The sequence below is a fragment of the Branchiostoma floridae genome, chromosome 10 (assembly GCF_000003815.2).
Source record: "Branchiostoma floridae strain S238N-H82 chromosome 10, Bfl_VNyyK, whole genome shotgun sequence".
In the NCBI taxonomy this organism is placed as follows: Eukaryota; Metazoa; Chordata; class Leptocardii; order Amphioxiformes; family Branchiostomatidae; genus Branchiostoma; species Branchiostoma floridae.
The window spans coordinates 23,198,169-23,214,160 of NC_049988.1; the positions used below are offsets into that span (position 1 = coordinate 23,198,169).

The 15,992-nt window shown below is 42.8% G+C and overlaps 2 protein-coding genes across 2 annotated transcripts; one reads left to right on the forward strand and one right to left on the reverse strand.

Moving 5' to 3' along the window:
• The first annotated feature begins 142 nt into the window (after positions 1 to 142).
• Positions 143 to 2,057, forward strand: LOC118424297. The gene is made up of 4 exons (XM_035832845.1): positions 143 to 268; positions 688 to 784; positions 1,084 to 1,198; positions 1,552 to 2,057. Exons 1-4 carry the CDS (start codon positions 253 to 255, stop codon positions 1,720 to 1,722), a joined length of 399 nt encoding a protein of 132 aa, XP_035688738.1. The 5' UTR covers positions 143 to 252; the 3' UTR covers positions 1,723 to 2,057.
• Positions 2,058 to 2,923: 866 nt separating this feature from the next.
• On the reverse strand, positions 2,924 to 8,729 carry LOC118424302. The gene is made up of 6 exons (XM_035832847.1): positions 7,712 to 8,729; positions 6,621 to 6,843; positions 4,869 to 6,127; positions 4,495 to 4,654; positions 4,091 to 4,189; positions 2,924 to 3,812 (listed from the first exon to the last, which is right to left on the reverse strand). Exons 1-6 carry the CDS (start codon positions 7,957 to 7,959, stop codon positions 3,291 to 3,293), a joined length of 2,511 nt encoding a protein of 836 aa, XP_035688740.1. The 5' UTR covers positions 7,960 to 8,729; the 3' UTR covers positions 2,924 to 3,290.
• Positions 8,730 to 15,992: the final 7,263 nt, after the last annotated feature.

The window sequence follows — 15,992 nt, forward strand, 5'->3', positions numbered from 1 at the left end:
TAGCGCATTAATGGGTGTCGACCGTTTCGGATGAGACGCACGTGACCCACGCGCCGGGCCCTGACCAATGGCTACGAAGGTCCGGTGGCGCCAAAGTTTCCGCGACCCAGCCAATCAGATTGCGCTGCTGAGTGACATCATGCATATATTACTAGGCCGTGAGGAGCGCGATCATCTTCTGTCATAATTTCATCAACAGCAACAGTTTCGACTTCTCTCACACGCTCTACTCGATTTTTCTTCTCCATCTAGATGCCAAAGAAGAAAGGTAAGATTTGTTTTTACTTGTCTACATTTCTGAACCGATAATCCGCGACAGTGCCAAAGTTTGAGGTCTGTTTTTAAATTCTTTTTGTGTGTTTTTCTTCCCTTCCCACATGGTAACAATTTTGATCATATCAATTCGCCACGTTGCGACCAAGAAACTTTTCTGTTTGCCGCGGAGAAAGTTGTATATAATCGTTGTATATACTGTTTGCAAATAAAAAATTGTTGCAAGAGTACTTCCCGAAATTTTTACCGTGTTTAGTTTCGAACGTTTCGAGGTATAATTTGAATATGTGCTACAACTATTGATGTCACGTGCTCGACAAAGTTTGTTTCTCGATCTTCATAAATGACGATAATGTTAAAAAAAACTCACCGGTACAAGTTTTCAAATAATGATTTTTGATTTTCTTCCCAAAGCCATGCCGGCGCCCGCGTCCAGGACCCCGACTGCACAAGAGACCGCCCTGGAGACGCAGGCGATCCTCCAGCTTCGCAGTATCGGGAACGGCTTGGGGTACGTTTGCTGTAGTCGTTGACTTTGAAAAAGTTGAATAGAAATGTGGACGATCGGGCTTAAGATTTGTTTTCTCAATTTTTCTATGAGTGATATACCTTCAAGTTTAAAACAACAGCATCACAAGCAGTCATGAGGGCTCATTGTGGGAAGATTTGCCGAAAAGATAAGCGGTACTCTTCAAAGGGGCCGCTGTTGTTTTATCCCATTCTTATGCATGTCGTAGTGGTGTACAGATCTTGACACGTAAGTTCTAAGTTGTTGGTCTGGAATTTATTGTCTTGTTTTTCTCATCACAGCTATCAGCGGCTCAGCGCCAGGGTCGTGACGGCGTTCAGACAATACCGCTACGTAGTCACAAACATGCAGAGGCGCAACCGGGTGTACCGTGCCCTCAGTGGCCTCTTGACATACGTAGGTAGATTTCTTCAAAGTTTTCCATGGGAATTACCTATATTTTCCAACAAATTTCTAATCCCATTATATTCTTGGGGGAATTCTGCTTTATTTACAAAAATAGTCCTTGATTTGTTCTAAGGAAAATATTTGGCATCAATGTCCTGTGATAATTGTAGTTCAAGCGCGAAGTATGAATTACTTGTCCTTAGAGAAGTCTAATTCATTTTCTTTCATTAGTACACATTTACTTCTAATGTCCATGACTTCATGCTGTATTGTTGTTCTGTACCAATTATCCATTCAGACAATTATTTTGTATTTTCATTAGAAAAAGATATTCATTGTACACACTTCTATGTCACTTGCAGGGCCTTCGACGCGCTCCCCCGGGTACGTACTACTTGTACAGTAGCGAGCTGCTCAACATCGTACGTGATTGCTACCCCTCTGGCGAGGACGTTGCTTGGCTCCTGAACAACAGCAACAACCAGCCCACCCTGGACGTCGAGGTGTCCGATCTTTTTGACGACAAGCCCTGAACAGCAGGCTCTACCACCAGATGCCCATCGTTCTTGGCCTCTGTTTGTTTAGAAGTATTAGTTTTTCTTAGGTTTTAGACATGTAGTTTTTTCTTAGGTTTTAGACATGTAGTAAACACTTTCCCTGCTTTTTTCATCATTTCATACCCCTGCCTATCCTATCCTACTCCACTTTGTACAGTATTCAGCAGATTATTTTTATAAAGGAGAAGTACAATCTTCAACATAGTATTTTTATAAAGACAACATATTACATGTATATCCATAATATGTACAGTGTTCTAAACAAGATCATGCTAAATAACAGGAAATGGAAAATAAACATGAGCACCATAGGTATTTGTTTGTTGTTTCTTTCTGTATGTATCAAACTAAGGAATGAAAGCTATGAATATTTACAAAGTGCTGGACCAGTTATAAAGCTTGCACAGAGAAATATGACATTGACAACACCACACTGGTGTAGCAACTTTTGAAGCAATTTTGGTCAAATGTGTAAACAATACATACTTGCCAAGACATTTTTTCAATGTAAGTCTTATATGATGAATGTACCAAAACAGATCTATTGTATTCCTTGGCTTCCATCATAATCCTTCACGATAATTTCACAGACTTCTTATGGAGGTAGTGCTGGGATGGAAACAAAATAGCAAGTAACTTGTCACTGATATTCTACACATCGAAACAAATACGAGCATGAAAAATATGTACATATCTCTCAGCAAGGAAGCATCGTGTAAACAATACATACTTGCGAAGACATCTTTTCAATGCTTCCATCAAAATCATACACAGTAATTTCACAAACAGTTCAAATTCCATCAATGCTTACGGAGGTAGTACTGTCATGAACAACTTGCAAGTAACTTATGTCTGATGTTCTACACAATTGAGTGTGCATGAAAATTGCAAGGAAGGAAAATGTGTAAACAATACATACTTGCAAGGACATCTAGTGCTGAGGTAGTGCTGGGATGAAAACAAAATGGCAAGTAACTTGTCACTGATATTCTACACAGGCACAAGTATGTGCATGCAAAAGTACATCTCTCTCATAAAGGAAGCAACATGAGTAAACAATACATACTTGCAAAGACATCTTTTCAACACTAACAGGTGAGGCACACTGAAGCCATGATACATCAAAGTAGGGTGAGGGAAGAATGTACCAAAACAGATGTTATATTATATTATGTTATATTATATATTTCATTGGCTTCAATCATAATCATACACATTGACTTTACACAAATTCCATCAATGCTTAGTGCTGTGATGAAGCAACTTACAAGTAACTTCTTTCTGAAATTCTACATGTAGGCACAAGTATTGTATCTCTCTCAGCAAGAAGGCAAAAATGTGCGAACTATACATACTTGCCAAGACATACTTTCAATGCAAAACTGACAGGGTGAATGTAACAAAACAGATCTATTGTTTTTCTTGGCTTCCATCATAATCCTACACGATAATTTCACAAAAAAAAGGTCAAATCCCATCAATGCTTATGGAGGTAGTGCTGGAAGGAAACAGAGCATTACTCCTTTGCTTTACAGCTTCCTTTTTCAGTTGCGTTGCTTTGTGGGTTCCTTGTAGAGGGGACATTTTTTACTGGAGCGTCTCATGTGGTCATCCCCTCCACAAACACACTTCTTTCTGGACACAGCGTCCTGGTTCCTCCTCTTCTTCGCAGGGGGTGTTCTCGGGAGGTCCTCTTCTTCCGACTCCTCTTCACTGGTGACATGATCACTGTCGTCACTGACATCGTCTTCTTCACTGTCATCTCTAGCCTCCATCTGTTTTGGTGGTTCCTGATATAGGGGACACTTCTTATTTGAACGTCTCATATGGTCGTCCCCACCGCAGACGCACTTCTTTCGGGACACAGAGACAACAGTTAACCTCTTCTTCTCTTGGGAAGGCATGGCTGTTGTACCTAAAATGTTCGTTGCCTCATTGTCCTCATCTGCACTGCTGTCGCCGCTATCGCAGTCTTCTACACCTCCCTCTTCTTCTCCATAGGAGTGACGAATGGGCCTCCTCTTGTTCCATCTTTTCCTTTCTTCTTGGTCCTGAGCTCTGGCCACCTGTGAAATGGAAATGATGGTTCCATCAAAATCCAGATTGACAACATACATCTTGTGTCACCAGTTGCAGCTACATATTTATTATAGCTACATGACTATACAAACAAACATATATAGAGAGATAAAGATATATATAGAGATATATATAGATATACATACACATATATGAGAGTTATACGAGCAAGAGAAAGCGGGCAAAAGAGGGAGAGAGGGCAAGGAGGGAGATACATATGGTGGCTATTGTCTTTAGCACTTTAGAGATCAGTGAAATTGACTACCTTCAAAGCTATTCTTCTGTCCTTTGCTTCCTCTGTTTTTATAGCTGCCAGGCGCTTCATGCGCTCCTCGTTCCTCTTTCGGGCCCTTTCAAGAACACCCTATGGTACAGAAAAAGGTAGGGATTAATGTATCCAGTGACAAAACAATAGAAGCACATAAGCAAACAGATTATTTATGTGGGTTTATGCGATCAATCATTACAGATATCCAGTAACAACAGAGGTCCCACACAGGACAGCCACATTCATGCAAACGGCAAAAGTACAAAAGCATTATTCCTTACAATATGTTCAGTTATTCTGTGCCAATGAAATCTTGATTTACATCTCATTTCCTCACAGATAGTGTTAGTGTGTGTGTGTGTGTGTGGATAATGTTTGTGGCAAAACAAACAAAAATATACCTCTGGTACAGGGAGCCCCAAGTCTTGGTAGACTTCTCTAATCCAGTGGTAGTCTGGACCATACTTGTTGAAGCACCACGTCATGTTGCCCTGCAGCAGCCCGATGTCCGTCCATGTGCAATATCCTAATCTGTTCAGCGATATGCTTTTGGACCTGTACCTAAGGTTGAAAAACAGAGGAATTTCAGGACAAATTATATTTCTATCTACTATGATACCTGTATGGTAGAACAAAGGTCTACTAGTGATAATTGATTTGCTTCTTTATGCAACCTCATTTTGGATTGGCACATGTAAAGCAATTCAACAAGAAAAGACATGTTATTTACTTATTAGCACTATAATAGCAGACAAAAACATGGAAGCATTCTGACCTTATGAGAACATTGTTGCGAGCCTCAGGATAATTTGAGTGCCCCCTGCCCATCTCCGGGTGGATTACATCCTTACTTCTCGATGCCCTTTCTTCGCACTCGATCCGGTAAGCCATAGTGTGCATAGGACATGTTAGCGGATGCCGTACTGCATATGGTTCTCCCTCACATGTCACGTTCGGCTGATTGCAGTGTCCACATGTGCACCTTTTGTCTCCATGAAAGTCACATCTTCCCTCTTTCCAGGTGTGGACATCCCGTGCGTGGTAGTTACCCAGGGCTGTCATCCTTCTGGCGTACACTTCTGGATCCGCCCCGCTCTGGACAAGTGATGCAAAATGGTTTATCCTCATCTGCTTTATACACTTGGGTGTCAGGCAGCCACAGGTGGGGGAATGTTTTTTGCAATGGCATTTCAGCCCATCCAGTTTATACTTGGAATGTTTGCTCTGGAAGCCAGCAGAGAAGATCTTCATAGCAGCAAGCTTTTCCAACTGCTTGCCGTGGGCTCGCCCGACATGCCCACCACAGTACATGAGCTTTGACCCATCAGCCTCAGGGTAGTACATACGAAAAGACCGTGCGCTGGTGCTGTCCGCATCCTGCCAGTGGACTTCGACCTTGAGGCCTTCATTGCTCAACTCCTCCCAAATCAGTTCGAAGCCATACCCCTCTGCTGATTTTGCTGTCCCTTTATAAAGTTCAATGTGAGATGTGGTCTCATCCTCTCCACGCATGCAGAGATGGACAGCAGAGATGAGCGAGTTCTTTTGATAGTTCACAAGCAAAACAGTCATGTTTTTGCTGTGGTGTCCCCGAGTGTGGTAAACACCATCCCCTGACGTCACAGCTCGGCTCCAACTTCCAATCTCTGACTGGTCCATCTCCTTCATTTCCTCTCTTGCATCCGTCATCTGCTTGTCCAGAATTGCATGGATCTTTGGGTATGCATCCTTCAAGATTTGATAGTATGTTTTGTCACAAAACACAGGGATGCCCAGACCCAGACCAAGGACCTGTGAGTATTTCTCATATGTGTGTCCATTCAGAATAAAGGACAGGGCAACAACACGGCCAAGGACATTTTTGCGCTGTAGCTGTGTGAAAGGAGAGGCGTCAAAGGCAACTGCAGCATTTCGACAGATGCCAGTGCATCGGAACTCAGCACGCATAAGGCCACCACGCCCGGCTCTGTCTACATCACAGGGCATAAGGACTCCGGTACATCCTTCAGTTTGGCACCTTCTCTGGTCATTCACCTGTATGCAAGGAAAACTAAGTTAGCTCCATAATGTGCCGTTATGCACCGAGGGACAAAATTGATAGTGAAAAAATGGATACAATCAATTTGGGTACTGAAATCAGTTCACACATTCATCCATTCCTGAGAGATAAATTACTATCTTAGAGAGAACTTACTATGCTTCATTGCAAATGGATGCTGAGAAAGCAAGTAACAACAGTGTGTAGAAAACTGTATGTCCAGTATGCTACAACAGCAGAACAGATGAACTAAAAGTAGTACAACATTTTTAGTTTTGTTATGAAATATAAAAAAGGAAAGGGTATAGCCTAACAATGACAGTCAATGCTACTACATTTGTGTCTACATACATCAAATTTGGAGATTACAACCTCAGAAATTACTTTCAGGAATTGTACAGAAAAATTATGTACTATTGTTTGCTCCCCTAGTTTCTTTAGTTTGTGTGGTTTATGTGATTCAACAAGCCTTGCTGCAATATTACCCACCTGATCGATCAAGTATCCAAGTGATTCACCATACGCGATGAAGACAGATGGTGCCATGGTCTTCCACGTGTCACTTGATGTTCCAGTCAGACTGTTCATCTTTGCTGGTTGGCTTGGACTGCTAGTTGTGGGCCCACTAGGAGTCCACTCCACATCTTCTGATGAGGAGATGTCATCATTCTCAGAGCAAGAGCTCTCCAGAACAAGGCTCTTGTTGAAACCCCTAGACAGATTTGAGTCACAGTAAATATACAATACAACTTCTGTGCAATCTCTGAAAGGTTTCTCAACATTATGAATGCATATTCGGTTATTCATTCAAGGTCTGGATTTATATGCTGGGATAGTCTGGTAAGTACCAGTCATTCTCAAAATAAGTTATGAAGTAAGGTCTGCTAACAACTCAAAATGTTATTTGCAAGTATTACATTACTCTTCAAGCAGAGGTTGGCCATGAGACAACAAGAAGAATTATAGAAAGCCCGATAAAAACGCCACAAAAAAAAAGTAAAAAAAACGGAGCCTTACATCTGCTTGGAGAGTAAAATTACACCAGATTAGCAGATTACCCTTTTACGGTACATAAGTTTTGTCCTAACATGAAACATTGGAACAAAATCATTATAAATTCTGTTTTTCTACGGTAATGTTAGCGATTTGGACGGGGAAACTATCCTTACCTCAAATCATTCCTCTTTCGCCCCTCCCCCCTCTCGTGCTTACGCCATACTCAAATATTTAGAATCAACACCTCCTCATAATATACAGCAAACACGACTCATCACACAAATCCTCCTCTATACCACTGGAAATAGATTATCTCATTTATTTATCTTAAACTTGCGTTGTCAATTTCAGCAGTATCTTCATCTTGGTGTACTGTTAGGACACGCATCTGTTCACATACTAGTATACGAACGTGACGACCAACACAAGAAAGTCCCCAGTATTAAACATGGTCGTATGCGTTCAACTGATATTGTGACCAAGGTCATGATAGCTACAAGAGCTTTGTAGATGGAAATTTGGTGATTTAATGATGTGTAGAGTACACAAAATAACGATATCAAGCAGGTAGAAATGTGCCTAACCTGTCCTCCAAAACGTCCACCGAGGCTGCCGCACTCCGAACCCGTGTCTTCCCAGGGGTTTTCATCACCTGACTTTTCTCGTAGTTTCTGACCTCATACCCTACTGGTGGCTCATAACTGGTACTTCTCGACCCTTTACCCAGCCCTTGGGCTTCGTTCGAGCGTCTAGCAAGGTTAGCATAACGCTTGGAAGGTAGTTTCTTTTTCTTTTTCCCGCCACCCGAAGTCGTCGGCTGCTCGTCCGCCATTTTGATTTTCAGAGCAGGGAGGTTGGCGGGGATGACGTCACGAGGCTCACGTGACTCCGTGCGGGGCAGGGCTTGTTTTGGCTGTTACTTACGCCCTCTGGAAAGATGGAAATTCGTGTTCTGGCTTCCAAATAGGGAAATAACGCTTGTTGAGAGGTCAATGACCGCGATTCAACCCGGAAGTAACCGGGCCATTAGAACGCGGCACAGAAATCTGCGATTTTGGCCCTTTTTCGACATCAGAATGGTGAAATTACCACCCCTATACTACGTACTTAATTTTTAGGGCGTCTCGCCCCAAAAACTACTCATCAAAAATGGGTAAAAAGGGTCTTATTTTGAAGTTTACCCCGTAAGGTACAACTTCCCGCGTAGCCGCCTCAAGGGGACGCTATTTTGCGCTCCTGACTGCCGGTAGCGTAAGGGGTAATTTAAAATCGAGGAAAAATATTCACAAAAAATCTGAATTGCAAAATATCATCAAAAACGCGCGCAGATCGGTTTGTATCACTATTATCTACATTTCTGCAAAGTATCGATGATGATAATTGAACTACAAGCGGGGCGCTACACCTTTTTACCATTTTTTCCTAAAAATGGGCGTGGCCTTATAGCTCTTGATGACGTCATCATGACGTCATACCAATTTGCATAAATTATCTTAAGACAATAAGGTACTACCTGAAAAAAAATCAAGGTCCATGCATTATTTTAAATGGTATTTTCAGAACACCAAAAACACCCCAAAAAAGGGCTCAGGCACCATTCCTGAGTACCTTAAAGCGCGACCTGGACAGCGAGCGCAGCCGAGTCACCGCCTTGGAGCAGCGTCTTTGTAAGATGCCAGTTTATTTGTTTAATTTGTTGTGTGTACTATTTGAGAGGATGAAATTTAAAATATCATTGGTATAAAAACAGGAACTTTTGTGATATGACTAGTATGAAACAAATAATGTGTGGCATTAATCATCACATGAGATTAAATATCTTGTTAATGATTTTAATACTCTTTGCTGTCTTTATTTACTCGTTATGCAGGTACTCTATGGAAGCATATCTATGAATGTTTAGATTTGTATTGCTGCGTTTTCAATATCACCCATGTCTATACGTTAGTCCGATGTTAATAGAAAACTTGTTTTCCAGCATCTTGTCCTACAGGTTACACAGAGTTCCGTGGAATCTGCTACAAGGCCTTTGACACAGACAAGACCTTCGGCGATGCGGCCGCGGCCTGTGGTGAAGACGGCGGCACCCTCGCCATGCCCCGAGACGCTGAGACCAACGCCTTCCTGATATCCCTGCACAACTCCGTGAGCGACAAGGTGGGATTCTGGTTCGGCCTGCACTATCAGCGCGAAGAGAGAAGCTTTGAGTGGGTGGATGGTTCTGCACTTGGGACGTACAACTCCGGGGCAACCGAACAGCTATCATGGCAACGCGGATTGCGTTATTCACTCCGCACTCCCAACCCGGAAGGACAAGTGGGCCGACGTCTCATGCGACTTGCACTTTCGCTACATATGCCAGGCTGTCCCAGGTATTTCTTATAACCGTATCATTTCCTGAAACCTTTCTGTCTAGTAAACATGGTACAGCTCAAGTGTCCATCAGACCAAGCACGTTAGACCATTGATTATTATAAACCATTTCACAACGCATCATTACTCTATATCTCATGTCTCCTGTTTGTTTTCAGGTCGTCCCTAGGCGACAGGCGGAACTATCTCCACCACGGTAAACCGGCCCTCCGGATATCTGCCGTAAACTACTAGCCAGTCAAACGATGAATATACAAATGTAACAATGGGTCAAAACAAAGTTTGTTTACAAGTTTGTTGAGTAGTAAAATAACGCACGAGAAAGAGTGAATACGCACCAAAGCAATGATGCAGTTCTTTACAATGGTAGGCATGTCTCAGTTTTATCTGAATTGCAGAGAATTTACATTAATATATTTTCGTCACGTAGCCAGACGGTTTTACATCGGGAACGTTTTAGAAAACGAAACGCTCCTGGTTTGGCCTTATCAAATCCATTACTGCTTCAACAGACAGGACGGTCAATATGCAAGCACTAAAAGACTTGAAACTTCGCTGTTTTCACTGTAGATTGACTACTTTTTGCTGTACTAAACGACGTAAAAGCCTAATGCCAGAATATTCGGTATTCGTTGATGGAAGCTCCTTTGTTATAGGTCTGCAAATTTTGCTTAATATATAAAAAAAGATGGTATACTAGTACTGCGCCACTATGTGATGACGTCACTATTGAGTGACGTCAGTGTTAAGGGTCACGTGGTCGCTCTCTTCCATCATGGCGTAATTGTACCACACATGTGTGAATAAAGCTCCCTTTGAATCGAGTTGCATCGTGCCTCTGAGTCTCTCATCAGCACCTTCCTGCATCAATGTTGGCGTGGTGGCAGCGGCTGGGAAACGATACCCATGTCGAAACCCGAACTTTGTGCCTGGAGGAGTCGCAATAGAGGGAACGGGCCAATCGTAACCAAAAGGATGTAGCTACAACAATGGCGGACGTCCTCACTTGTGTAGGAGGGGTTCTGGCGTTTCACCTCCTTCGCGGAGACCCCGGTCGGAATTTACGCCGTGCCGTCTACACCTAATCCCTGCACCAGCTTCGCTGTAGACCCACAGAGGTTTCAATAGAAGTTGCAGCTTCGCTGTAGACCCACAGAGGTTTCAATAGAAGTTGCAAAGAGCTTCGCTGTAGACCCACAGAGGTTTCAATAGAAGTTGCAGGGAGCTTCGCTGAACAACCCCCAGAGGACTCATAGAAGTTGTAGGGAGTAGCCTCGGCTTATTTATCCGGCAACCCTTATTTTTCCGTTCCCCCGACCGAGTGTTTGCGGCGTCCATCAACAACAACATCCGCCATGTTTTCCTGGTTCACCCGACTTCGACCGAGACCGCCCACGGACTTTGCTACCGGAACTTTACCCGTAACTGTAACCTGTGATCTACTAAGAGGAGCATCAACCCACGGAACTGTAGCTGCCTGTAGGAACATCTCAACCAGCGAACACTGACTTTTCGTCTGCCAAGAAGAGCGCTAAACACCAAGATCGCGTCGCCCTACACTGAACTGGGACAACTCACAAGCCAAACAGAACTCTGATCCATATCTTATCAGTAACCTTTTTGATTATTGCTATATTTGTATATCATTCCCCATGTTACGTTAATCTAGACGCGGTAATTCTATGGTAACATTGACATTTTATGCCATTCAACTGTCTCAATATTCAGACGTAATGTATTCACAATCTGATGTTAAATGTTATTTGTTACATTATGATCTACAAACCTTACCTCATCAGTCAACAATTTCTTTCACATACATTGTCATGTTGCTTTCTCTTCACCGGTTCTAAATTTTCTATTTCTGTAACAGGGGGAGGGGTATTTCATGGATAATACCATTATAGTTCATGTCCGCTCTGCAGATTTATCACTAAAAATAGACAACATTGTCAGATTTTATTCTGTTTCAATCAGAATCTTAAGGCAGAAAGAAGAAGAAATGGAAAAGAAGATAAATCACGCCACTATGTGATGACGTCACTATTGAGTGACGTCAGTGTTAAGGGTCACGTGGTCGCTCTCTTCCATCATGGCGTAATTGTACCACACATGTGTGAATAAAGCTCCCTTTGAATCGAGTTGCATCGTGCCTCTGAGTCTCTCATCAGCACCTTCCTGCATCAATGTTGGCGCTGTGTATGCGTTCATGTGAGTCTGGACCACTGAAAAAGCCACATAGGCGAAACCTGTCTGTGTGACAGACTGAATAAAAGTTGTAAACTGGAACTATGTGGCTCCGACTGTCTTACATAGGGGTGACTGTGGTGAGAAAGATGTCGGTTATTGTGGTAATTAGTGTGCTCTATATATAGTAGGTATCTAACCGTTGGACACTGATCATTAAAACCACACGAGGCATGAAGGTGCGGTGTTTATGGTGTGTCTGAGGTTGAGTTTAATGTGCAGTTAGTGCAACAGTCTTTAAGTTACTAAGCGGTGACTGCGGTGAGAAAGATTTTAATGGTTGTAGAATTGGTTATATCCGTATATACTAGTTATCAAACTTTTTGGACAATGACTTTTATAAACCACACGAGGAATTGCAGTCCTTAAGGTGTGTTTGTGGTTGTTTGTTGTGATAGTATATTCACAAGAGTATTCTTAGAATAAACACTCCGTCTTGCTCGACAAAGGTAAGATCCTCGATTCAGAGCCGCCGGAACTTTTTGCAAGAGGAGTTAAGGAGGCTGTACATCCGCGCATACCGTCCTTTCCTGAACAGAGACGGGGGGCGACACAGGTTATCTGGCATTTACGACCTTTTGCTGCAGTCACATATCTCTGACGTCACGTCCGGAAGCTACATTAGACGAGGCCATTCCGTGAACAAGGCTGGCGGAGTCGGTTGAAAATTTGGGGTAAGTCTCAATTAATTTTGGTGTTGGTTAGGTAAAGTTTAGTTTATCCATAATGTCATTTACCAACACAGATGAACTTTTATGATAAATTCAACACTTTATATTGGTTAAATACATGTTTTCCTAATAATGGGACCTACAGGTCGGGTGGGCTAAACCACCAGCAAGCTCGAGTACCACGCACGCGGAGATCTAACTTCTTTTTTTCTAGAGAATTAGTCTGCCTCTTGTAGAAAAACAAAATGCCGATCGGTGCACGTCATACGGCGTCATCCCTCCAAATGTGAGCAGAGATGCTTCCAAATATGGGCAGAGATACCCTTACTTCTTCAGACTAATCATGGCATTGTTGTCCATATTCATGCACCTTGACGTTGGCTGCTGCACTGTTTGGCAGTTGTCTGCACAGTATGGCAGAAATGTACGAGCAAGCAGAGCCCGTTCAGTCACCTATATCTGGCACCGGGCAAACCAGCGGGCCGCCGTCCCAATCCCCTCCTGTCCGTCGGGGTGGTTCCCGCGGGCGTGTCCGACATGGCAACCGCGCTCCTGAAACACCCTCACAAGGGGACGAAGATGAAGCCGATGCGGTGTACACGTTTGCAGGTAGTTGGCGATTTTGTAACTTGCCGTTTTCAATTTTACAGGGCGCTTGTGCAAAAAGATAACAAAATCATCAATGATCAAATACTCATCATATTTTATACGTACTTTTCTGCAGTATCAGTTTGTTGAGTCAACTTCTTTGCGTAAATTTACTTGAGCCAATCACATTTTTGACAGACTGCACGTATCCCGGTGGAGTAAGCGGCCGCCGTGCCCTCTGTAGCTTCATCCGCCTCCACCGCAGCTACATGGCAGCCGGCATTGCCGTCCTGCTAAGCCTAGTTGCTGTTGCACTCACTCCTCAGACGTTCATCAATAAAGAGGTAAAACTCTTGTAGTACAAAGCACTCTTAATGACAAAGCCTCTCATATATCCATCCATTTCGACACGGATTCTGTATATTATATCTGGCATTATGAGAGGCTTTCAACAAGCGAAAATGTCACCTATTTTTCCTCATATGTTTTACGTTTTGATATTTTTAGAATATCTTTGCGACAAACCTGAGTCTGAGAACACATGGACCCTATCTGTTTGTCAATAGCCGAATCACTTTTGCCTGCATGGTACAGTATTCTTACGTACATATTTACCCTTACAGGGCATATCTCAGTTGACCAGCACTGTTGACGCCTTGGAGCACCGTCTTCACCAGATGAGTAAGACGCTGCGTAAGTTTGGTTTTAGTTGTTATGTGTGTTATCTGTGATGGTTTATTTGAAAGCACCATTCGGATAAGAGGAGTAATGTGTTGCGCTGATCATCAAAATTCCATTGCATTATTATATTTTGTCATTAACTATTCCTATAGCTACAGAATTTACAATGATAGTCTTTGTTCACAGTCAATTTTCCCACTAAGCTTCTTTCAGCTGCCTTCATCAGAGTACAATAAGTCCACCGTAATGTCATAGCATTCCTCGTCAACTTTAACACATAAAAATGGCATAAAAAATACAACCTCACCATAAGACAGACCAATCAGTCATTGTTGTGCGGCTGTCGTCCCTATATGTCTTTCCGACAAGTACACAACTAAAAGCTTATAACATTCCACGACAGATCGTAAACACATCAAAATCGCTTGCGACATCACTTTGCATCATGCACCACTACCTTGGGACAAAATGGCGGCGCCCGTGGACACCAACGAAACCGATACAGGCTTTGCTATCGCAAATATGTAATAACAAGTTACTCCTTACCGCATCGCATCTTCTGATGATGAAAATGTAGCGAAATTCCGGAATGTTTTTATTATTACCAATGTCTACCAATGCCTATTGTTGACTGTATGTTTTGCAGTATCTTGTCCTAAAGGTTACACAATGTGGCATGGAATCTGCTACAAGGCCTTCAACACATTGAAGACCTTCGACGAAGCCGCAGCGGCATGTGGTAAAGACGGCGGCACCCTCGCCATGCCCCGAGACGCCGAGACCAACGCCTTCCTGATCTCCCTGCACAATGCCGTGAGCGACGATCGGGCCTTCTGGTTCGGCCTGCACGGTCGGCGGGAAGAGGGAAGCTTTGAGTGGGTGGATGGTTCTGCACTCGGCGCGTACAACTCCTGGGCTTCTGGACAACCTGACAACTTTGAGGACAACCAAGATTGCGTTCTGTACTCCGCACACGTGACCCGGAAAGACGAGTGGAACGACTATCATTGTGAGTTGCCGTATCGCTTCATATGTCAGGCTGTTCCCGGTGCTTATTGTAACTGCACCATTTAACCTAGGGCTATTCGGTCTGGTAACCATGGTATAGCCTGATGTTACATGATCTGGTGTCATGTTCTCAATAGGCAGAATGGTTCAAGTATCTGATGTTTACCACATAGAGACAAAACAATTACCAAAACATATACCGTCCCACCCCAACCTACACCGCCAAACACACACATAAACACACACACATGTACACACACACACACACACGCACACGCACACACATGCACATACACACACACGCGCGCGCGCACACACACACGCGCACACACATACGCACACACAGACACACACAGATACACACACACAAACACACGCACGCATGAACACACGACCACGTGCACACACACACACGTGTACACACTCTCACACACACACTTAGGAACATATACAAGCACACAATGCCATTTCAAAGCAAACGTTTATTACGACACCCTTGTCCATCTGCTTTATAATACATACATGTATTTCAATCAATTTTCAACGTTTTTTAATATATGAAGCACTTGGGTAGAATTTCCTCACTTATAAATGTTGTCAAGTTGACAATGAACTTGATATGTTGATTTAATCGATAAAAATCAGATCATTTACTGCAGATTATGTTGTATGATTGATGGCTTTGGATTATGCATAGCTGTTCATTTACAGCATTGAAATATGCTAATTATGAAAACAGCTGTCGACCAGCAACAATTCCAATAAAAGCAACATCTTGTAAGCTCGGAAATCAGGCTACATCAACCTGGTATAAAAACCTATTGGTCGAACTAATTATCATTTCTGATTTTGAATATTTATGTAATATTTGTGTGATTTTTGTAATATTTTCACCAGGTTTGACTAACATTATGAGAAGCGTGGCATACAAAATATATACAAGGGAGATTACTACCAAAATACAAATATTATACATTTGATAAGTGTGTTCACAAAATTAGAAACAGATTAGCTCAGATGCACAAACACGTCACAAAGAGTTCCTTAATGCTTACCCCGTGTTTACACTGTTTTTCTCTCGCTGACTGGGGTTAATGACCCCTCCCAGGGCGGCGGCAATGGGGCCGGCCGCTAGAGGCGCGATTTTAGTCAGGCTACTTTCTTCTTCTTCTTAATGCTGCGGTAATTGAAGAAAACAAAACAGGAATAGACAATTTTAAGTTAATAAACCGGGAACGGAAGTAGCTGTCGTCCATACACGTGTATCAGAGTCATCACCACTGTTTGAAGTTATATC